Source organism: Anabas testudineus, chromosome 5 (assembly GCF_900324465.2).
Source record: "Anabas testudineus chromosome 5, fAnaTes1.2, whole genome shotgun sequence".
Classification (NCBI taxonomy): domain Eukaryota; kingdom Metazoa; phylum Chordata; class Actinopteri; order Anabantiformes; family Anabantidae; genus Anabas; species Anabas testudineus.
This window is the reverse complement of record NC_046614.1, coordinates 24884638-24908637: the sequence shown is the minus strand read 5'-3', so window position 1 is coordinate 24908637 and position 24000 is coordinate 24884638. Positions and strand designations below refer to the sequence as shown.

The 24000-nt window shown below is 40.9% G+C and overlaps 1 protein-coding gene across 1 annotated transcript in view; it reads left to right on the top strand.

Annotated features, from left to right (window-relative positions):
• dock3 (dedicator of cytokinesis 3) overlaps positions 1-24000 on the top strand; it is a 137529-nt gene that overhangs the window by 38725 nt on the left and 74804 nt on the right. The window contains exons 3-4 of the mRNA XM_026349175.1: positions 13025-13108; positions 19022-19062. Of these exons, the coding sequence (XP_026204960.1) occupies positions 13025-13108; positions 19022-19062 (125 nt within the window). The remainder of the gene's footprint in view (positions 1-13024; positions 13109-19021; positions 19063-24000) is intronic.

The following is a 24000-nucleotide window of genomic DNA, read 5'->3' as shown; positions in this document are numbered from 1 at the left end:
CCAAACCAGGACACTTATAGATTTGCCCTTGTTGTGTTCTCGGGCATGATTTATTTGTTTTAACTGATTTACACTTTTACTGGTCCAGGAATTATTTTTAAATATAACGTTTGAGCAGTAAAGTAACATAACGAGGTCTGACTGCTATCAAACAGTCTTATAGCGGCCTGTAAAGACCAGCCTGTATAATGTGGTAGTAATGTGTTTAATGGATTGTTAGGACACACTGGCTGAGGGTTTGTGCCTGACACAGCCTCATGTTAACACACACACACACACACACACACACACTAACACACTTCTGGGTTTTAAAAATAACGTCTGCTGATACAGGAGGGACGGAGAGAACTGAGAAAAGGAGGAAATGAATGGAGACAGTAGACTGTTTAATTTTCCTGATCTCATTAATGAATGTTATTTTATTACAAATGATGACTGAACATAAAATAATATTAATAAAACAATTAGAAAATATTCAGTGTAAATAAAACAGTTAATCATTGTGTGATCAGTCTCTCATTAACCTTCAGCCTGTCGTCCTGTTGTCAACCCCAGCTTCATTTATATTTCATTAACATCTTAACACCAACAACAAACCACAGTTTATTTTTGAACTTGTTCTACAAATCTAACTAAAACCACTGAGTTTTGTTTCACTGCTAATCCTGATTCCAGCCCTCCACCACGCCGACCTACACATGACCCCAAACTCCTTGATGGTTTATAATCTGTTCTACAATCAGCTCAACTTTACATTTATATATTGTGTTCAACCATGATTATGTTTTATAGGGAACATAATCACTGTCTGGATTGTGCTGTAATTATCAATAGAAACAGAGGAGCTGAGGCCGGAGAGCACAGGACTGTTTAGGCAAGAAAAGTAATTTGGTCAAGTTTAGAGAAAGGTTGTGGTTTTGGTTAAAAGTGATGTGAGCCAATAGAGCATCAACCTATTTGTAACTTACCATTTACATAAATATCAAAAAAGATATGATCCAGTTCCCTTTAAACCTGTAGTTTGTTTGTGTAGAAGTGTAATTTAAGGAAACTGTTATTTCTGGTCAAAGTGTAAAAGAGTTAAGAATCAGAATCTGATTTATTGGTCAGTTATGTTTCAGGTGTCTCTCATCGTACTCTTAGACACAGAACTTATAACAGTAACCATGAAGACGGTCGTTGACACACAGGACAAAGAGTTTAATGTATTTTATGGCTTCTGTTGTCAAACTGTAGACGTGACAACATATCAGTAATTTTACTCTTAAAGTCATGTCAGCGCACGCTGAGGATTTATTAATAAGGTGAAGATGCTACTAGACACAGAAAGAAGAGGAGTAAAGAGGACATCACGGTGCAGCTGTAGTCACCAGCCTACAGGTGAAATATTGGAGGTGTAGAGTTCATGCTTTGTAAAACAGAGTTAGAGCTGGAAAATGACACAGTCACATATCATGACTGTGTCAGTTACACAAGGCCAGGTCTCCACATCTCACTGACTGATGGAGAGAGGTTGTGGATCTGCTCAGCATCTGTCTCCCAGCACGAAACGCTTGTCACCGTATGAATATCAAATGCTGGAAAGCAGCACGCGTCGTCAGCAAAATTCAAGAAAGGCGAGTGCTGCGTGACACGGATCAGGATGTTATGAAAAGCAAACAGTCGGCCTCCTCTCTGGTTTGATTTATTTACATCTTCTTCTTCTTCTTCTTGGATTTCGTGGCTTCGATGAATCGATTCAGGACTGGTTATCAACAGAACCCACTGATGCTTTATTATAGAGAACTACTCCTTTTAACCAGGACAACATAACCAATCAGTACTGTACATACACACATGGAGGTGTGTTTGTGTGAGGGCCTCAGTCCTGCTCAGTCATTGTTTGTGATGACAACCTGTTTTTGCTTTGTTACTGTTGAGAAGGTTAATTTTGACATTTTATAGCTAATACATGATAGTTGGTGTAATAATAAATGTGCAGCTTGTTGGAGGAACTGCTCGTTCTCATCTTTTACTTTGCCCAGCTTCACTCTGTCTCTCTCTGTTTTTATACACTCGCTGGGCCGTGGACTCTCTCTCTATAAAGGTAGAATTAATGGCAGAGACCGTGCAGGTGTAACTAATCAGGTGGGCAGTGATTGTGCAGTAGATCGACCGTGTCTCTCTGTGCTCTGCCTCCGTCTCCATCTGCTCTCTCTCTGCTTCACTCTCTCCATATGTGTGACCTTTTGACCTAATGTTCTTTTTTCCATCTCTTCTCCACTGATATCACGTCCAGTGTGGAGCCTTCTGTTTGCCTCAGCTCGGTTACATCAAGCGAACATCAGATCCCTCTGCATCTCCCGTCTTTCTGTCCTCGTCCTCTGTCAGCTGACGTTTGAAGGATGAGACCAGCTGGATTCTGAATCCTGACTGACTGAGACGAGTGATGCAGTGATTTTAGTCAGAGGAGATAAAAACAGCAGATTTTAGTTCAAGATGGACGCAGGATAAATTCCCCACGACAGTTTAGTTGTTTACTACTTCTCCATAACATCCTTTCCTCCTCTGCTGCTGTTTATTACAGTTACATCTTAACATTTGATATTTTTTTTTACCCATCACCACATGTGACTCACTGAGTCCAGGTTTTAATAGTGTCTGTGTATCAGCGTATCCATCCCTCTGTCATTACTGTGCACTCCTCTTTTTTCTGTTTGTCTTATAATTAGTGGACTCGTTCCTACTGAACTGAGATCTAGTTTCATTTATCTGATCCCTGTGTTCCTCTCATATTCTCCTCTTTTCATGGCACATTGTTCCTGATGTACTCTCCTCTGTCACTCTCCTCCTGTCTCAGTGGCATCTAATTCCCCACATATCAAGTTTTGTGGGCTAAGGCCTACACATCAGTTTCTCTCTCTTCTCTTTCTACCTCCATCATTACATCACCTGATCCCTCTGTGTGTCGCCTCCTTTTCTTCCTCATCAGCTCGTTGTCAAACCCAGGAAACATCTTCTCATCTTCATCCTCTCGCACTGCATTTTTTTATCTGTTGTAGAATTATTAGCTACACATCCACTTCAGTTTTCCACTCTGTCCCTCTACCTCTTTATCCCTTGTTCTTTTCTAGTTTCATGCTGGACCAAGAATCTGATTCATTTTTCAAATCTGAAAACATATTTTTACATATTTGTTTCCTTTCCTTTTTCACCCTGCACTCCTTCATACCTAAATCCCTCCTTTTCTCCTCTTTTGACATCCATCCATCTGTCTTCTCTCCTCCTGTGCCTGATATTTTTTTTAATCCATCTGCTATTTATTCATGTTATTTTTTGAATCCATCAGAAAATCTGTCTGTCAAATCTGAATCAGCAGCTGTGTTCATGAGTAATGTGCCTGAACCACAATAACCCCCCAGACCAAAGAAAACAGGCTTTATTGTTGATCTATTTCTGTCATTGTTATTTCACAATTCCTTATGTTTTTAAGGAAACTGTCTGTTTTCAGTCTCACCAAAATACAGAAATACAAAACTTGTAGATGTAGAGGCACAGAGACACAAACGGAGAGAGACAGGTCAGGAAGGAAAAGACAGAATCCAGAATAAATACACAGGAGCAGGGATTAATAACAGGCACCAAGTGTTGAGCGTGTGTGTTTGTGATTGTACACGTACTGTACAAACTCATGACACTAAATGTAGCTGGAGACATCGAGTCTAGTGCTGCACAATGAGAGGGGTCTGCTGTAGACCTCATGGGCTGTGTGTGTGTGCTCACATTGTGTTTCCATATCAGCATCATTCCCTCTAGCACAGCACCAGATAAATAGGTCTGTGCGTCTGTGCACAAATTAATGGTACTGTATGTAATCGAGTTGATGGTTATAATGATGGTTCATGTGCGAGCTGATGCCCCGAGCGCTCGACTTTCCTGCTGTAAATTATTCCAGATTAACCACTAATGACCCACTTGTGTCTAATTCATGAATGTTGTGATATTTACTGGGAGCTTTGGCTCTGAACTGTAAAATCTGCTTGAGTGAATCTATCTATTGAATGATGTTCATATAATATATAATTGATAATATTGTTAGTTAATGCAATTTGAAAACTCTTTGCCAAACAGTAGTAGTTCATCATCCTGTCTCCGGCAGCTCTGAGCTAACTGAGCTAAGACTCACAGAGAACGAATCGAAAGTCAGTTTAGTCTCTTTTTTTAGTGCAACTCACTGTTTCATATCTGTTTCACGGTCCCAGTGGATTTTTATCAACACTGCTTCAAACTAAACCGCAGTCTGCATTTGTGAATGCAGCTCCATGAGGGAACACTGGGACCTGTTCTGCTGTTTATTCCTTGATGTGTATTGTACATGTATAATAACACTGTTATGTATGGGGACAAAAGAGCCAGTATTCATCTGTTCATGCCACTAAAACTGGATCTTTTTCACGTTATTAATGAGTTCTCCCACTCCTGCCCTAACCGGATGCACACTGGTGGTTTTGTCATTAAACAAAGGAAAAAAGGGGGCGACCCACAACACGGCTCCCGGTGCACTCAGTGTTCTGGTACATGGAGCTCACAAACACTGAACAGCCCAGTGATATAAAACACATAAAACACAGGAAGGAGGGGATCTGAACCGAGCGTCATCTAACAATGGAGGTAAACTGTCCCTTGGATGAAGAAACATCACAGCAGTGAGTGAACTAGTCTGTAACTGATGATCAGTAGTTAGAAGCAGCCACATGAATTAATCTACACTAATATGTTTGAAATGGTTCACTAATCTATGAAATGTCCATAAACGTTGACATCTTAAACATTTTGAAATATCTTTTCCTAAACTTAACATCAGTTCTGAAACTGGGATTAGCAAAGTGGTCGTGTTGTGTTTGATGGGAGTAGATAATCTGTCTGTTAGGAACACCGTTAGAGGATTTGGGTTTTTGTTTTGACAGCGTCTGAAAACCAGACAGCTGATTGTCAGCTGCTAAACGGCACCGAGCTCCATGTGCTAGTTTGTCAGACACACAAGACAATAAACAAACATTATGACGGCTTCTGTTTCCCAGTTGAAGAACTGTGGAGCGTGGGCAGAGAGTCACATTTTACTGAGTGTTTTTCAAACCAACATGAAGCCTTTAAACCCCAGAGATCATTGGAGTTATCAGTCCCACAGGGAACTGAGCAAAACAGGAGATCTGAAGTTTATTTCCAATGCTGCCAACATCTGGGACACAACACTGAGGACAGGAAGTGAGCTGTCTGTGGGTGGTGAGGTGATTTTCCACATTAGCACAGACCAATACTTCCCTCCTTGTACTGGAATGATTTCAGAGCTCTCACCTGTGTGTGTGTGTGTGTGTGTGTGTGTGTGTGTGTGTGTGTGTGTGTGTGTGTGTGTGTGTGTGTGTGTGTGTGTGTGTGTGTGTGTGTGTGTTTGTTTCCTGAAGTCACAGTCTGCTGTGAATGAGTGAAAGTGGCTGGACAGAGGAGACGTCATGGGCTTAATCTATTGTAGTTTTCAGCTCTGAAGAATATCATAGTATTATAGTAAGTATTTCTTGCAGTAGTATCTGAGCCCTCCTAGCAGTCCTAAAGGACATGTAGGTGTTATCAGAGTCACTTTAACTGCAGCCAAATTCTTTACAGCCACATTTTCAAATCCTGGTAGAAGATGGAGAAGACCTGAGGATTGGATGATGTTTATATTCTGTCCAGAGATCACACAGCATCCTTAAACTTCTCTGGTTCAGAATCACTTTCACTTTCGATGTGGCTCTGAAGGTTTGACATCTATCCTCAAATGGCCTTTAGCCTAATAGACCCTGTTGGATGAGTGAATGAGGCTCTTATTATCATCCCAATAATAGACCACTGCTGTTGTGCTGATTCACTGTGGGAGGAGGTTCGCATGTCCTGACTTCACACTGGACGTAGAGCTGCCACATGCCGCTGGCATTGACTCAATGTATAAATAAACTCTTGGTATTACTGTGAAATGACGTTGGTGTTGTGGAGATAAGTGCATCTGCCTGTGGCTTAATCTGTACAGACCCTGACCTCAAAAAAAAACATTTATCCTTTCGGCCATTTTACTGAATCTATCTCTGCAGTGGCCACGAGGACGAGAAGTGGGCCTGTGAGCAGAAGGTCACATTTCACTCACCGCCAGGAAAAACTAGGGCAGGGAAATTGAAAGTAATGCTCCATCATCTGCTCCAGTAGAGCTACTCAGTGGTCATTAGCTGAAGCCTTGTTGCTGTTGGAGCTCCTAGACCTGAATGTAATAGTGGCAAAGTAACACCTGTACTCTGGGAAATTCAGGGAAAGATTTTTTATTTTTACTGATTTATTTCTTTTTGTGGTGCAGATTTATAAGATAAAGACATGGAGGGAAGTACCAACCTGGTCAGAAATAAGATTTAATGTGCTTCAACTAAAACGGCAAATGTACAAATACAAAAATGTAGTTAAGTTGACCTGAAACGTTCTGAGCTGCTCACAAAAATCACCAGTTGAACAGCACAGATGTCCATTAAGAGAGGAACATTTCGAATTTTAAATGTCAGCATATCATTCTAATTATCTCTGTAAAGATAAAGGCAAAGGTTTGACTGGATGAAGCTGCTGGCAGAGCTCACACACCTACTCACATTTATCTCATAACTCAAGTCCCCATCATGCTCGTGATGAAGGTTTAATCGAGTTAATGCCTTATAGGAAACAGCGTTTCATCACGGCCCTTAATGGTCTTCAGGGAATGAAGTGTAGCAGTAGTTTAAGCACAGTGTCATCAGTGCTCTCAATTCTCTCATGATTATAACACAAGCTGTTTTCAGACACGCACTGAAACCCTGAGCTGAGCTGAGCTGTACGTCAGTCGACTCAGAGTGGACAGGGTGCAGCTGAGGAACAAAGACTAAATGAAAGCTCTCTGTTCTCTGCTGATACGTGTGTCAATGACAACACAACCCCAAACCAGTGCCTCCACCCTTCACTGAGATTTCCAGCTGAGGTCTTCACCAGGTTACAAGTTGAGTGAGTGAGATGTTTTAGTGGGTAGATGAAGCTCTTTCCAACGTGTACCAGACATTATTGAAACTACTTCTCTACGTTATGCTTTGAAAGCTGCGATAGTTTTTCAGTAAGTCTGCTCCTTCTCAGCAGCCACCTGATTCAGATTCCCAGCACACATCCTCTCCTCCCCTCCTGGGAGCTGCCCAGTACCAACCACCCTAACTCTCGGCTACTTACACAACCCTAGTCGAGCAGCTGGAGGTAAAGTGCAAGCGAGTACGTTTCCCATTTAGTCTATTAATAGCAGGGAGCAGATCTCTGGCTCAACACACTGAGATGTGCATCCCATCTGTGTGGTACAGTTTTTCTCAGCTGTATGTGGGTTGTTGTGTATGTGCTGTCTGTGCTGTCTGTGCTGTCTGTGCTGTCCCACTCACCACTGTTGCTTCGTGGAGGTGGCCTAGTTCTGCTCGCTGCCTCTGCTGATGTAGATGTAGGCTGCTCTCTGAGCTCTGTTTGCACGCTCTCTTCTCCCGTCTCTTTCATTTTCAGCCCCTGCCTCATTATTCAGTGTTTTGTTTCTCACATTACGTCTTACAGTAGGTTGTTATGTAGCTTAAGAGCTTACAGGAAACCTGGCTGTGGTGCATGCAGCCATGGAATCACTGCACATGTATACAACAAATAAGTGTGTAAAAAAAAAATCACCTCCTAATCTCTCCCTCTCTCTGCTGGTCTCTGCTCCCTCTGACAAAACCTCATCCTCTCCATCAGCTGTGGAGCCGCAGGAACTACAGGGCATGGGGGGAAAATCTCTCTCGCACGCACATCCAAACACAGTCCCATGCACTTACACACGCTCCATCCACTCCAGTGCTGAGTGCTCTTGAGACTTTGTTTGTGCCCGTGAGCATCGAGGAGGATGTTGAAATGACAAGCTTCATGTCTTAATTAAGAGGAGATCTGTTTACAGGCTACACACACACACACACACACACACACACACACACACACACACACACACACACACACTGCTGACGGTATTTACAAATGTGCACGCAGTCGAGTACATAATGTTAGTTTATGGTGGAATAAGTATTAACGTCTTCTGTTGATGATCGTCCTCTGTTAGTTTGTGTGTACGTGCTTCTTTCCTGTCACACGTGTATTTTCTTAACACACACACACACACACACACACACACACAGGCTCCCTCTGGTTCAGTGCAGCTCTGGCTCACACTCGAGGGATTCCCATTCATTCTCTTTCGTATGCTTATGTATGGAGCACACAACTAAATGTGAGTAGAATATGTTTCTAAGCGGCCACATATTGCAGCTGATTCATAATACATGAAGACAAGTTCCAACAAATGGAGCATAATGTGCATTAGTCCTGTTTACAGTAGGAGGGAAATCCATTAAGAGGCTTTAGTGAGGAATTATGCCTTTTAGTTGCTTTATTTCCCTAGACGTCACATATTGTTAGGGTTTTGCTTTAAGTTGAGACAGTTAACGTAGATCGTGGCTCCACAGATGGAGGTTTGGACTCAGACTACTCTACATGTCCTGCAGTTTGATAAATTCTCACCTAGAATTGTAGATATTATAAATCACATTTTTGTCATGTGAAACCTTTATTATTTGACATACTTGTTATCAAATGAAACTCCTCAGGACCATGAGCGTGTTGCTCGTGTAGCATTTAATCTTAGGCTGGAGTTCATATTGAAAATATGAGGCCTCCTAACAGTGTCAGTAAAAGCTTTGTGAAATCTCTCTCCCTCCTCCTCCTCTCTTTGTGATTGTGGCACTTTCTCCAGATTCTGACGTTTAGTTTTAATATTTATATTAATATTTGTTTTTGTACATGTGAGATTTAAAACAATTAAAACTGCAGAATATGTGTTTAGTGCATGTACAAGAAAATAAAATGTAATAATTTTAGTATTAATTATAATTTAAATACTGTCTTCTGTAGATGGTCTGTACCCTCCAGTGTTACGTTAGCGTGTGATAGTATAGCGTCTAGCACCTGCCAAGTATGTTTTAATTAGTTCGGCTGCATGCTGTACGAGCAAGGTTCATCACCCTACAGGGGGTCGTCACATCTGTTCCTCACTCCCCCATCATTCTCCAACTCTCTGCACTTCTGTCAGCTGCTGATTAAATCAAAAAACACAAACTGACCTTTAGTCAGCTGCAGGTACGAAAACTTCAAATGATGTTTAACATTCAGACAGAGACAAAGATTTAGAGTCAAATCATTTTAAAAGTTTTATCTGTTCAGGTGAAGAGGAATTTTGTGATGAAGTCTGCACTAGTGTTGACAACTGGAGGTGTGTACCTGTCTTACCTGATCTGAAGCTCGCCATAGTAGTAGTGGATCTCCTTATACCACTATGCAGATGACTGTATTACAATCATTACTCTAATCATGACAACTCTCTGCTTTAACATCTTTAACAAGAGATCGTCTCGTTCCCTGTTGATTTGCATTAACTGCTAAAATAAAACTCTCACGTCCAACAGTCAACATTTCTGGGCTTCGAAATTCAATATGTGAAATAATTTTTTCAGTGTTTGAGAATTGTGCTCAAACCTCGTTATTGTTATTTCTGTCTGTCTTTCTTGGTTTTTGTGCTTAAACACATATGAACCAAATATATGTTGTTATGTTGTAACATGAAATCTCATATCCAGGTATTTACTATGCACTAATAAACATCAAACATCTTTTCACCTCTGCTTTGAAAAATTCAACACACACACAGAGAAAGGCCACAGGCTAAGTGGTGTGACTGGCCTAACAGATGTGAGTCATTTGTCAGACTATTGACCCAATCCACTGGATAAACTAAATGCCAATACCAGCCGGATAGAACAATGCTAATCCCTGTGTGTGTTCACTGTGTGTGTGTGTGTGTGTGTGTGTGTGTGTGTGTGTGTGTGTGTGTGTGTGTGTGTTCACTGTGTGTGTGTGTGTGTGTGTGTGTGTGTTCACTGTGTGTGTGTGTGTGTGTGTGTGTGTTCACTGTGTGTGTGTGTGTGTGTGTGTGTGTTCACTGTGTGTGTGTGTGTGTTCTCTGTCTCTCGTTATCTCTGGAGTGCTCTCAGCTTTGTGATGATCTCAGTAGAGACAGTGCAGCGTCTCAGCACAAGGTGAAAAAAACAAACGCAGAAGTTTGTGAATTCGGTTTAAAAAGAAAAACTTCGTTAAATCTGCCTCCTCCTCTTTCTGCATCACATCAGGTTTTAATTTCAATGTGTTATTTTTATAAAAACACTTTATGTAATAAAAAGAATCATTCGGGATTACAGTCTGGTCCAGATCTATATTCTATTCCAGGATTAAACTTAATCTGGGATATAAACACAGAACATTTTCATCAATATCAGGTTTTCTCATGCGTTATGTTTTTCCTCTTTAGGCTGGAAATCCTTTGAATCATTCACTCCCATCAGGTCCATGTAATACATGTCTGATGGAGAGAGATGTAAATAGAAACACTCTTAAACAACAGTTTGTGTTTCTCACTAATTCACTTTTATCATGACTTTTGTTCTGTTATCGTGGCATCGGTCTGTGATTGGGTTCTCTCATGATATTTAATTTCAAACATTTATGATATGAGATAGATGATGAGAGTTTATTCAATATCTTTAATAATAATAATTTTATACCACAAATAATAATAATAATAATAATATCGAGGCCTTTTTCTACTGAAACTCTGTCGTGTTGGCTTGTGTGTTGCTCCTTCTTTAAGGTTCCTGTGCTTATTTGGACTGAACCTACTGTAAAGAAGCTGGACTGTTCATGTTTAATTTAAACATGACCAAGTCTCCAGGTTAAGTAGACATTGGTATAATTAAAAGTAACAACACACACAATCATTCAAAGGAGTGGATGCAGGAATGAACTCAAATGAATTCACCAGATAATAAAGGTAAAGATCAGCAAACCATGGAGAGCTGTCGTTTACCTGAGGTCTCCGTCTTACTCCATGGACACGACTGTGGTTCGTATGTTACTGCACATATGATGTGAGCACAGGGCAAAATAACATGGCAGGGTCTTTGCTAGTTGCATCAAACAAATAGGAGACTGACAAGGCCAGTGACAGTGACGGACAGTGAACAGTGTTAATAATGGAGACTGAGAGAATGACGTCGACAGAGAGAGTGGCTGTGACAGAGAGCGAGAGGCTTTGATGACACAGAGACAGATGGAGACACGGGCGGAGACGACGGCACAGAGACAGATGCAAACGATCCTGGCGCCTTGAGCTGTGAGGTGTGTGTCCTCGCTGCTGTATCAGACTGCAATCAACTCCATCTACAGATTGCTGTGTGTGTTTGTATAAGTGGGTGGTTGGTATAGGTGAAGTGAAATCAGAGGAATCATGTTTTGAAAGATTTCACGTCAGGCTGATGGTTTGACGTAAAGGTTCCTGCTCTGTCAGACGTGTAGTAATATAATATGATGGAGTCGGTACATGTGTTAACAGTGCAGCCAAACCAACTCACATTGTTTAAATTAAATTGGTCAGTCACTAATATTTACAACCTACAACCTCCATTTGATTTCATGCTGCTCACAGCTCCAACATGTTCTTACATCACACACATCAGGACACAGTGAAAGAAGCTGGAGCTGGAGGTCTTCATCTAACAGCTCATAATGACAGCTCCCCACTGTCCAGTGACCCCCCGACTGATTAAAAACTGATCCACTGGTTTAGTTTTTTGAATAATTCTTCTGATCAGTGCTCTGAGTGTTGTACCAGCTGAACGCTGTGAATGTGAAGCAGCAGCAGAAAATGACCATAATCACTGACATGTTTTGAACTTCAAACCTTGATAATAACGGGATTTGTCTGGATTGAAACTATTAAAACAAAGTTTTAGAAACAGCTGAGCATCGTGTCTATAGAGACAGCGACTAACAGACAGGGTGTCATGAGGCCCTGAGGACCAGGTCTTGGTCAGAAGGTGGGCTTTGTTTCCAAAGACTGAATGAGAATCTTAACAGCAGAAATAAACTGCTGCGACCTCAAGATGTCTGGTGTTGAAGCACAAAGAGACGTCATTGAATGAGTCAGTTAAACAGACAGAGGGGGTTAAGATCTCGTCCTGTGTTGTCTCTTGTTCCGTGTTCACAACAGACTGCAGACATGGCCCAAACTAACCTCCTCACAGACGTCTGCTTCAACAAAAGACACCAACTCAGACAAGGGAAAAGTGCTGCTTTGCCTTTGGGCTAGAATTTTATCTCAGACTTTCTGCTGAGCAATTTACATTCAAATTTAATATGTGAGATGTGCACTTACTGATAAATTCATCTCTAGAATGTGTTTAGTGGTACTGGATGAAGTGGGATGTGCAGGTTAATACTCTGCTGGCACACGAGTAAAAAAACCTTTAGAATAAACTTTTTAAAAACTTTAAGTTGACTTATACATTATTTTCATAGCCACAGGTCCAACACAAAACAAATAACTTTGTTAGATTGTGAGTCTTTATTAATTTAATTAAAGCCTCATAACATTTGTGATAAGTACACACAAACATCCAACTAAGTTTAATAAGGAAACAGAGAACACTGAGAACTGTATCGAACTGTGGACATTTCAATATTTAACACTGTAGTGGTGTACTGAGTGACTTCATGACAGCAACACAAGGAGAAACTCTGAGGTCGCTTGTTTTCTGGGTGCCGTGATGCAGTCATGAGGAATATTAACATCAACAGTGCCTGGTACAGCGAGGACACTGGATGTGTTCAGTCGGGCTCTGATGCAGTCACGGTGCAGACAGTACCGGCTGAAGGGCTGAAGAGAGGAAAGAAAATGACGCATAATGTTTGTTTTCCTGCTTTGTGAACTACTTTATGCTTAAATATGAAACCAAGCATCGTGTTGCAGAATACGTTCCAGAAACTTCAGTGCAGTGACTGAAATTTCCACCTTCTTCCTAGGGTCTCATGTTTTCTCCCTGTCTCTTTCTCTCCACAGTGATCTGCAGTTTCCGGGGCTCAGTGACTCAGGGTTTGGCCCTGGAAGTGGGAGAGACTGTTCAGATCCTGGAGAAGTGTGAAGGTAAGACTGAGGTGCTACAGGAGTGGAGGTCCTGTAAGATCACTAAAAGATAAAAGGGATCACTATCAGCATCCAGGGTTGGAGGTTAGCTGCAGTAGAACCCTGTGGACTGTTGGACTTAAAACTTCATGATTTCTTCTCTTAAGAATCTGCATTTAATATTTTTAATCTTCTATACTGTGGATGTGAATAGCAGCTCGATAGTGTAACATCGCTGCCCTCCATGCAGGAGACCAGGGTTTGACCTTCCTACCTACCTACCTTCCTCTCTTTAAGCAAAGCCTCCTTACTGTACGTTCACTCTGCCTTCGTCCTGCACCTTGTATCTCACTTGTAGGTTGTTTTGGATAAAAGCGTCTGCTAAACGTAAATGTAACTCATTAATTCAAGTTGCTTGTGTGTCCTTGTGCTTCTGAAGCAGCTTTTCAGTGATCTTCCATAGTTTAAAGGAAACGTTTGAAATAGATTCTGGAGGCCTCACAGACCTTTAATACGTACACATCACACTGGATTAGAAGAATCACTTCATAACATCTATAAAGAATGAGACATTTCATCAATTGCATGTTTTGATGTAAGTGGATTATACAATGATCAAACTAGAATCACAGCGTATGTCCATCTGAAGACGTCTGATCCAACGCAGATCTCTTTATGATACAAACAATCATTTTAATGGTCCTTTTTAAATTTAAATCCCTGTCACTAACAACAGAAGAAACCGACAAGTTGTCAGTGTTTTTATCTTTTTATCTTAAACCCAAATGTCCTCAATGTACCGCTACATTCAATTACTAGTCTTCCTATTCCAATATTTCTGCAGCGTGTGTTATTTCCACTATCGTCAGTGGAAGACCCGCAGTACGGAGCCTGTTGTGTGTCCCAGTGAATTAAGGTCCATTTCCCCCAGAGAAAAGCTTTCACTTTAATGTTGTACCTGTGTTGTCACAGACGCACGCAGTAAAAACAAAGTAATACTGCTGCATCCATAGTTCCCTCGAATAATGAGTGCAAATAGGCTGTAATAGCTAAACACAGGCCTGGAAGAGAGCCCGAGTTATTAGCCCATGTTACTCCCATTGTTGTTCCTACTTCGACTCTCAGAAATTAGCAACTCGAGCCAAGATGAGTCTGAAGCCAGAAATGTTGTCTTTTCAGTTAATGAGGGAGTTTGTGCTCCATCAACCACGGCGTGGATCCAATGCCAGGGGCACTTCTTTACCCGGGGGGAGAGGCACATGAGATGAGTAGGGAGGCAGACGGAGAGGGGAATGTTCAGTTGATGGATAAAAAAGAACGACAGGAGGGACAGAACAACGTGGTTCACATTGCTTCTCTCCTTCTGCCTCCTCTTTGCTCTGTGTTGTCAGTCCTCTTCACTTTCTCACCACTCGTCTTTACTTTCTTCTCCCTCCTTCTCAACTCTTTCATCCTTCATTTCCACCGTCCTTTCCTCTCCTCTTGACTTGTTTCCTTGTTCTCACTGTCGACAGACTCGAGACTAAGCTACACTAAGTTCATGGCATCCAATCAGACTCTAATTCCCCCTTGTTATGAAACGTGACCCCTTTAGTGAGGGACACGACTGATTATCTTGTGGCACACACAGTGTTTGTCAGGGTACATTTAGATTCCCTGAGATTCTGTGATGATCTGAACGTGCCGATCGTTTTAGAGGTTCTGTCCAAACAGTGGTTGACTTTTCATCAGTGGATGCGGAATTAGCAGCACTTTTCTTTTTACAGTTTGTTCTTGATATAAACCTCACCGTGTATCATATCAGTAAAGAAATGTCATCCGTTATCATTTTATTTCCTTTCTCTTTTACCTTAACTCTCATTTCTCCAATGATTCTACTGAACTTACACCTCAGTCTGTGTGTGTGAGCTGCTGCAGGACTACTGCAAAGATCATTATCCAGAGAGACCTCTCTGGGTTAGAGATGTTAGGGAGATCTTTCCCAGTTTTCTTACAGTGTCTAACACTTCTCTGCTTGCACTAATGCCAAATTATTCTACCTAGACAGAAACCTAGTGCCTGTAATCACGATGATGTGTGGCTGTGGGAGTGCAGTCCTTAAGTTCCATTATTAAAATATACATAACAGTCATAAGACTTCAATTAAGAGTGGAACAGCAATTTAAAGTATGAGAATTTGACTCTGTCAGCACTATTGAAGTGCAGCTAAGAAGGGCCTCTAATTATTTTGGAGAGGCTTTTCAGCCATAACAAATCTTCCATAGCAAGCTGCTGCTATTGTGAATATTCAGGAGAGAAATACGAGTTAAACATGAAAGAACTGGGCTGTGAAGACAAAAACTCACAAGACAAGACGCTGAAACGCTGTAGAAAGGTCATGTATGTATGTGCAACTGTCCAACAACAGTCTCACAGACATGAATAAGGTGTTTTCTCATTTTTTTCTTATTATATGTTGCACATCAAATTTCTGCACTAGGTCTAACCAAATGACTTGAGTGCAAAAACAAAACCACTGTTAATTAAATGAAAGAATAAAAATAACTAAATAAATGGAAATCTATTGTTGCTTTTTGGCTTTAGTGTAGATAATGTTTCATTCTTCATCAATGGACACTATCAACCTAACTGCTTCTTTACTGCTTTTTAAACTAATAAACGTATGAACAAATATTGTCAACAAATCAAGTTTGTAACGACAGTTAAAAACCACTGGCAGATGGTTTGTGGTCCTGATTTATCGACTTACATGTGAAAATAAAACACAGCAGTATTAACTAAACCACACTTTTATTTTTTAGTTTCATTACTTTTTAGTACTCTAACTTTACATAAATAAGTTCCAGCAAAGGTTGTGGAGCTACAGTCTGAAAAGTAGTTTTAGCCTGCAGCAGCTGACCGGGGCCTCGTTCAGTTTTAGTCTCTCAGCATGGAGACGATTCCAGTTCTGTGCAGCACGAACAGAAAAGAGACTGAGAACAGGCTCAACGAGATGAGCGACCACAGGGTCCTCTGAGTGATGGCACAGTTATATACTTCATATCCAGAACAAGATGGAGAACAATGGTCAGGTCCAGCAGTTCACTGTAACGCCCTGCAGGCCAAAATAAAGAGTTGGTGAAGAGGAGTGGTGAGTGAAAACTTAGCTGAGCAGTTGGACACCAGAGTCCTGAGCTGAGATTGTTCAAGTCAGTTTTTCTTACCAACACTGTTACCAAAGGTCAGATCTGAATAATCTGGAGGGTAAACATACGCAGTGCAGACAGATTAGGGCCTAATCATCGCACTTCAGCACAATATTTAACTGAAACCATGGAGGCTGGAATAATGATCCAACAGCTGCACAGCCGATGGACCCGACCCAGATTGGCCGGGTTAAAGGTTATTTTACCTCCATTTTCTTATGTTGACTTCACAGTCCTGTGGTTAACTGATTATGAAAAGTTCAGTGTTGTGTCGGTGTTTGTTTTGACTCGAGAGTCAATCCTTCACGTCGGCACTGTCGAACACACGAAGAGGCTGCGTCACCGTCAGGAGCTTCGTGGCTGAGCTGCAGCTCATACGACTATAGAATCACTGTCATAACTGTGATTACAAGGAAAACCCTCTCTTGAGTGCTATTACTGGATGAACAAGCACTTCTTTTTTCCATACACTAGCTTGAGGTGTGCTCTACAGGGATACGACACATCATTTAAGATTCACATTTGGTTGATTTGATAGCTTGATGGAACCTGCATCTATTGTATTACGCTGCGTTCATAATGGGTTCAGTCTGAACCTGCATTTATTCAACAGAAGTGTCTCTTTGAGTTTTGCCTCCCACTTAGAGATAATTTACACTGGTGATTATTGTGAATTATTTTGATCGCAGGCCAAATAATTATTCTAATAACCACTTAGTGAACCATTTGGATCCAGGAGCCGAGATGATTACGCTTCTTCAGAGAAAGGATGTTTGACAATGGACAATATCTGCACCTGCGTCTCTACAATGAATGAAGCACACACAAACACTTCATGTGTCATCTCTGCATTCACAAATATAGGACAGTCATATACACACATACAGGTTTGTGTTTCTCTCATCGCTTCCGTACACGGTAAAATCCACCACATACCAACATCCCCCTCATAACCCAAACCCTCAACTCAACATCTTCCTAAATTTTAATGCCTTTTCTCCACAAAAGAAAGTTGAGTCCCCACAACGTGAGTAATAGAAGTACATGCACACCCTCCTCCTCATCACAAGCTTTGCAAATAGACCCAGACACTGCTGGTCCAGCCCCAGTCTGATTATCATATAGATGAGAGTCTGGGGAGTAAACACAGCCATCTTAACGAGGGTGATAAATGACTCCTGATTGGTTATTAATTAACCGGCCAATTAGGCCTCCATCTCCATATTTATGTCAGATTATGGAAAACTGTTGAGAAACGGATCTCGTGACTTTGTAAGAAGATAAAATGGCTGATTTGTATCAATAGATCATTTTCTGAATGTTTAATCAGGAACAGCTTTCTGCGTCAGGACACTGTAGGCGTCATTTTCCAGGTGTATAGAAAATGTCTCAACCTTTTTAGAGCTCATGATGGACATCGTGATTCTGATAATGTCAGAGTTTTGTCAACTCTGATAAAAGTAAACAGGCGGTGAACACTGTGGCAGAGGAAGAAGGTCGAATAATAATACCCGTGATTTTGATGTAAATAAATGTCTCACTCGGTTTCACTCTGTCACTGACAGACAGCCATAATCCAAGCCTTAAATTAGAAAGAGCTGAAGACACAATCATTTTTATTTCCACTTGGCTGGAGACAGTTGACGTCCACACAGTGTGAGAGGATGTCTGGGTCTTTCCTGTACATATGTAGTCCCTGGATACAAGTCATTTTCAGCTGTCAAGGTTTTTCTTCAGGTTGAGTCAACTGTCGTGACGGCTCTCTACTCCACAGAGGCATCTGATGAAAGTTCATTCATGTGGAAAGAGCTGCTGTACTCTGAGACTTTCACACGCACACACAGAAACGGTCACACAAAGTGTGTGGTAGTATGAAACCAGACCTTACCTGTAGGTGGGACAACGTCCAGCTGAGGGACAGCAGGCTAAGACATGATGGGGGGTTACAGGAGATGTGTTTTCCAGCTAATGGAAAACAAACACCGTGGTGATGGGATGTAGACGTGGCAGACTGACCACAACTGATGGGGTCTCCTAGGTTATCATAGAAGCTGACTTTATTTCTCCTGATCGAATATTCCACCATGAAGATGGACCTAGTTATCATTTGCTAAGTAAAACACATAAAACTCAGATTTTGTTTGCATTTATTGCTCCATATTTCTTGTACTGGTTACTCACAAAGACAGAACATAACATGACTGTGCTATTTGCAAAGACATAGGCAGGGCTCAGCGGTAGTTAATACATTTCTGATAGAAGTTGATTTGAACATGACCATCAGTGTCTAATTCATCTAGATTCTCATGTAATTTGAACATCCATCCACACATCATCCTCTGAAGGGTTGCAGGCTTGTAACAGCCCGGCAGAACCTGTAGATACTGTGTGTGTGTTAAACATGAAGCTCCCAGAGCAGCTGGTTAACTTGGCAAAACACAGAATAAAGAATAAACCTATAATAAAATCCACCATCTAGAAACAGTGAACTTGTGTCTCGTTTATTAACTGTGTAAATGTCCTGAATAATAAATACGTGCCGTTGTGTGTTGACCGTTTTCCAGTGACGCAGTATGAATAGTTTCCAGCGTGTGATGCAGCCATTGGACGTTTTCAAGTTGGTTTTCTCTGTGTAAACAAACGCGTCTTTGTTGGAAATGATGAAGCCGACATTCAAACTGCTGACTCATAGCCATCTTCAACTCCTGACTGAATCTGTTTAGTCACTGATGTTTGTGTTTTCTTTCAGGATGGTACAGAGGATTCTCAACGAGGAAGCCAAATGTCAAGGTAAGAGACGCTGGCTGCTGCTGTGTTCAGCTCTCTCCTCTCCGACTGTTTCACTAATGACACTTTTCTTCCTCAAAAGCTTCGGCTCTTGATTTCTTCATCCCCTCTTTTTCTTTTTACATCTTCAATTCTCTTTTGTCTTTCTGTGACGTTGGGAAATGTGTTATTCATGTAGTCAACATATCTGACTGCATGTCTAATGAGACGGAGACTAAATACGCTGCTGATGTTTTCTACTGGCTTTTCCCTCCATCTGTTCCCCTTCACCCCCACAGTGGTACATGTTGGTAGATGAAGATTGAGTCACGACAACTCAACGTCTTTCTTCATGTCACTACTCATCCAAGAAGCTTCTTCAGTCTGAGGAAAGCTGGTTAGAAAGCCCACATGTATCCTCCAGGGTGGTTCTGTTCTCAGCTGACCTGAATAGGCTGTTTGAGAGAACAATAGAAACAGTTTGAGGAGGGGAGAGCCGCTCCCGGCACATGTTTTAGGACCAGAGGACAGAAAGGATGGTTGGTTTAAGAGAGGTGGAAGAAGGTGGTTTCAGACACAGTCTGTCTCACGGCTGCACAATCAATTGTTTGTAGATCAGTCTCAGTACAAACACCTGTGCAGACTCACTCTTACCTGGCAGCATTTGCACTGCATCAAACTAAGCGCTGCCTTTTTCTTCCTAAGCTGCATCAACAAATGACAAGTTTTCAATAATTGGAAATACAAATATAGATATTAACACTTTCTCTGCACCTACGTTATTGTAGCAAACATCACAATATGACCATGTTGTGATGTAATAATGTAATTTCAGTTTGGTTCTAGAGAAATTACATTTGTAGGAGACTGGGTGCAGAACGTGAACCAAATAAAACTGAGCAGTGACTTCATGTCCTCGATTGTTTTAGGACCTCTGGGGCTCGATGATAATTGATAATATCTACTAACACAAAATTCTTCTCAATGAACAAGCAGAGGGAGAATTATCAAATGAATAGATGTAAGAGAAAAGGAAACATCTAAGCAGATGAATGATTACACGGTGTAACCCCGGAGGCTGTGTGATGCAGACGTGACCTCAGTGTTTTTAAAATTCTGCCTGTGGAGCAGAAACTGCTACAAATGATTGAAATTAGCAGAGACTTCGCCTTGAATACTGATTATAATTAGCAACCTAAGTAGTCTAGATCCCCAGGGGCCGCTATATTATCTTAAATTACAAACCTACATCCCACAAACTCTAATTCATTTATTAATGCATTTGCAGCTTTAGGTGCACTTTCCCAAGCTGGTGTAGGACGTTCACATCTGCTGCTCATCTTCTTTTTTGGGGTGCAGGGATTCGACATCACGTCTTTGTTAATAAATCAAATGCTAAGAGATGACCTCCATGGCACCCCCACATTTATTAACACTGTAATAAATTAGAATTTAGAAACTGAGAGACTAGAGTTCTTGATATATTGACTATCCCACCACAGTAACTCCTGATGATCCAGTGCACTGAGATTTGATTTCATAAACTAAAGACGTTTTGTTGCCTCATGACTGCTGATTTTCAAACCCCAAACAAAGCAGCTCACTATTTTCACACTAATCTAACTCACTACAGACAGTTTAGCTACTTCTCATGCAGAATATGTCTGATGAGAAGTTTTAAAGGGGCACTGGAATCCATTTCTCTTCTCGTGCACTGATTCACTGAGCTGAACACAGTGAGCTGGACTTCCTTCTCTATGAGGAGTTCAGGCCATTCGAGTATTTTCATTTATAAACCCATCGTAGACCAACCTCCCTCACAGATTTGCAAAGTGAGCACTAGTGTAAGTACAGAGGTTTAGGAAAAAGCATTTTGTTGTGAGCTTCAGTCACCTGGAATGTCATTTAGTTTTACAGAGTTTAAGACAGTGTAAACTCTATAGTTAATGATTCTGAATGTTCTTAGTAAACTTTCCACGTTGTTGTGTTTTCATACTGTATTACATATTGTCAGACTATAGTCAGTTTCCCGTTGACGCCAGCTTTTCTACCTGCTCTCTAAATAAAGGTTGAATATAATGAAACTAATGGACGAGCTGCAGGTTTGACATGTGCTGTTTGATGGAACCCACACTGGAGCAGTGGGAGGTCTGATATTCAAGGTAAAACAGCCTGTAGGTGTTTGTATCTAGTTAAGATGCTCTGTACATCACAATATGATGTGATAAGTGCCAATATGCCCCGTGGCTGCAGCTGATGATACCCCACTGGTATCAGATGAAACTCGCCTTAAAAGTCTTTCAGCAGCGAAGGAAAGAATAATTATCTTCTTCTTGAATCTAAACAAAGTTTTAAAGAGTTCAAATATGATTTGTAAACATCTTCTCTTTTTAATAATGAGAAAAACATCCTGTGTATTTAAATGGTTTTGATCCAACATCAACTACAGGAGCATGTTTTCTATGAGCAGACACAGAAAACCAGTGACAACCTGAGAGGAAGTGAGGTTTAGGCCAGTTTCATTTTTGAATCTACTTTTATCACTTTTGATATTTCAAACTGACAATTAATATATGAATAACATGTTTTAATGTTCTATTTATACTAAAACTTATTTCAATTCAATTGATAAATATTTGATAAATATCACTGAGTTGATCATTTCCAGCTTTATTCATTTTATTGTCCAGAGGTCGAACGTCGTTTTTGACTCATGAGGTTTAACAAACTGACGTCACAGTCGTTAAATGTTCTGTCGGTCTGTGAAAAACAGTTTTTTAAACAGATTTTTCACAAAATGTTGTTTTTTTAAAACCAAACCTATGAGTTAACTTCTCAGAGTCCATGTGAGTTTGTAAGTGCTGCAGAGTATTTTGTCTGAAAGTGGTGCAGATGATTAGGTAATCATCACTCCCAACAGATTTTATTAAAGCAGTCTTTCTGACCTTGTGCTGGATATGACTCATGCTAACAGCTTTATATCATCTCTTTTTTAAATCACCATGTCAGCATCTCAAGCTAACAGGCTTTTGGGTTTTTAGTCTTTAAGAAAAGAAGCTCTTTGTGTTTTGTCCTGTTCTGTCTCATTCTCCTCTGTGCATTTCATTCTTCTTTGCTCCGTGCTGCTCTGTGGGTCTGTAAGAGGCTTTAGTGTCCAGCCTTACTATATGTAGACAGCAGTGTTTCCTCGAGCTGTTGTTTTGGTTCCACGCCGGTCGTTGTGCGCTGCAGATAGGAGAGGCTTTAACATGAGAGAGATCATCTGCTGGGGCTTTTACTTCGTCTTAGGTGGAGGCATGCAGCTCCTGCAGCCTGTTCTCATACACTTGGATCCTGAGCTGTTAAACAAAAGAAAAGATCAGTGTTGATGTGACGGTGGCTCCACAACATAAAGACAGTTCACAAAGACAGTTTGAAATATTGGAGAGCTTTCTAAACCACATCTACTCTATTCACAAAGATGAGACTCCATTTGTTTGAGGCCATTATGTTCTTTCTATTCTTATTATATCACATCATGTAACCGTCCGTCAGACCTGATCCCAGGACCGGTTACTGTACCTCTTAACACTGTACAACTGTAAATACTTAACTGTGTAGAATCTTAATCCATCCTCCATGTCTCAGTTTGGACCTTTTAGAGATGTTTGTGATTGGTTTATATGTGATAGTTTATTCAGAGCTCTGTTGCAGACAGTGGTTCCGTGTTACTTACACAGTTAACCTTTCATGCTCAGATTTTGGGCCTATGATGGTGTTCTCTATAAACTACGAGGGTTTATTAAAACAGGATTTTAAACCATTGCAGTACTGTTCATCACTTTGTCCTGGAAGCTTTGCAGCATCTGAGAAGGACCATTTCTCATTACCTAGGGATTTTTAAACACATGCTCTGTTTTACTCATGTTTAATGTGTCCCTTACTGTATCTACGGATACTTTATATTGTATGAAATGAAATCTTAAATACAACTGTAGAATAAATGAAATAATTTGTGTGACATGTTAAACATGTCTCTGATAGTGTAGATGTTAGTACAGTGTTAATAATGTCTTCATATAGGTTTACTGACAGGGTTAAAGTTTAAAGAAAATCAGATCATGTTGGAAACCTTTACTTATCGTGGTCCAACAGAACAGCTTGGCTGTGGGCAGTGTGCTGCCATTCATTTCTGTAGGTTACAGTAAGGGTGATGGGATGTAGCACAGTAAGCATAATAAGAGAGAACAAGCTGAAGCTCAGGTTTTCTGCTGCAAATCAAATATCTGTAAAATCTGTTCAATGAGATTTCCCAGCTACACCCTCAATTCACCCCACACACATCTGCACAGCAACTCTTTCACCGTTGTTGCAACAGACACTGAAGCCCACAAGATGTGACTGAATCAAATCGTTTTTACTTTTAAACCCTCTTTAAAACTCAACTTTAGATGGATCAAAGGCCACAGCGTCATTTTATTTCCCTTCTAATGACTTGTTTGACAGATACCAGACTACACGTGCCGGGGTCCAACATGGTATCACATTAGGACAATAACGTGTGATTCATGGCAGTGCTCATAACATGAGAAGCAATATGAGTCACCCTACTCATCAGTCGGTTTGGGCTGTTCTCAGGTTCATATCAGCTTTTAGAAAAAGTCAACTAATGCCGGCCGAGGTTAGAAGTCGGCTGCTGCGCTCTTGTTTCCAGCCCAGTCTGAGCTGTGAGCAGAGAGAAGCAGATAACTGCAGTATGTAGAGGAATGTGAAATATTCAGTGAACGACAAATCACATCCCAAAATAGTTTCAGGAGTTATTTGTTCTAGTTTTTCTACAGTGAAACTAAACTACCAGACCAGAGAGTCTGTGAGAGGCACAGACGACATGTCTGATGTCAAGTAAACGTTATTATGAAGACTTGTCCCATAGTGAACAATCCTGCCTTTGCATATTGTGTGTGTGTGTGTGTGTGTGTGTGT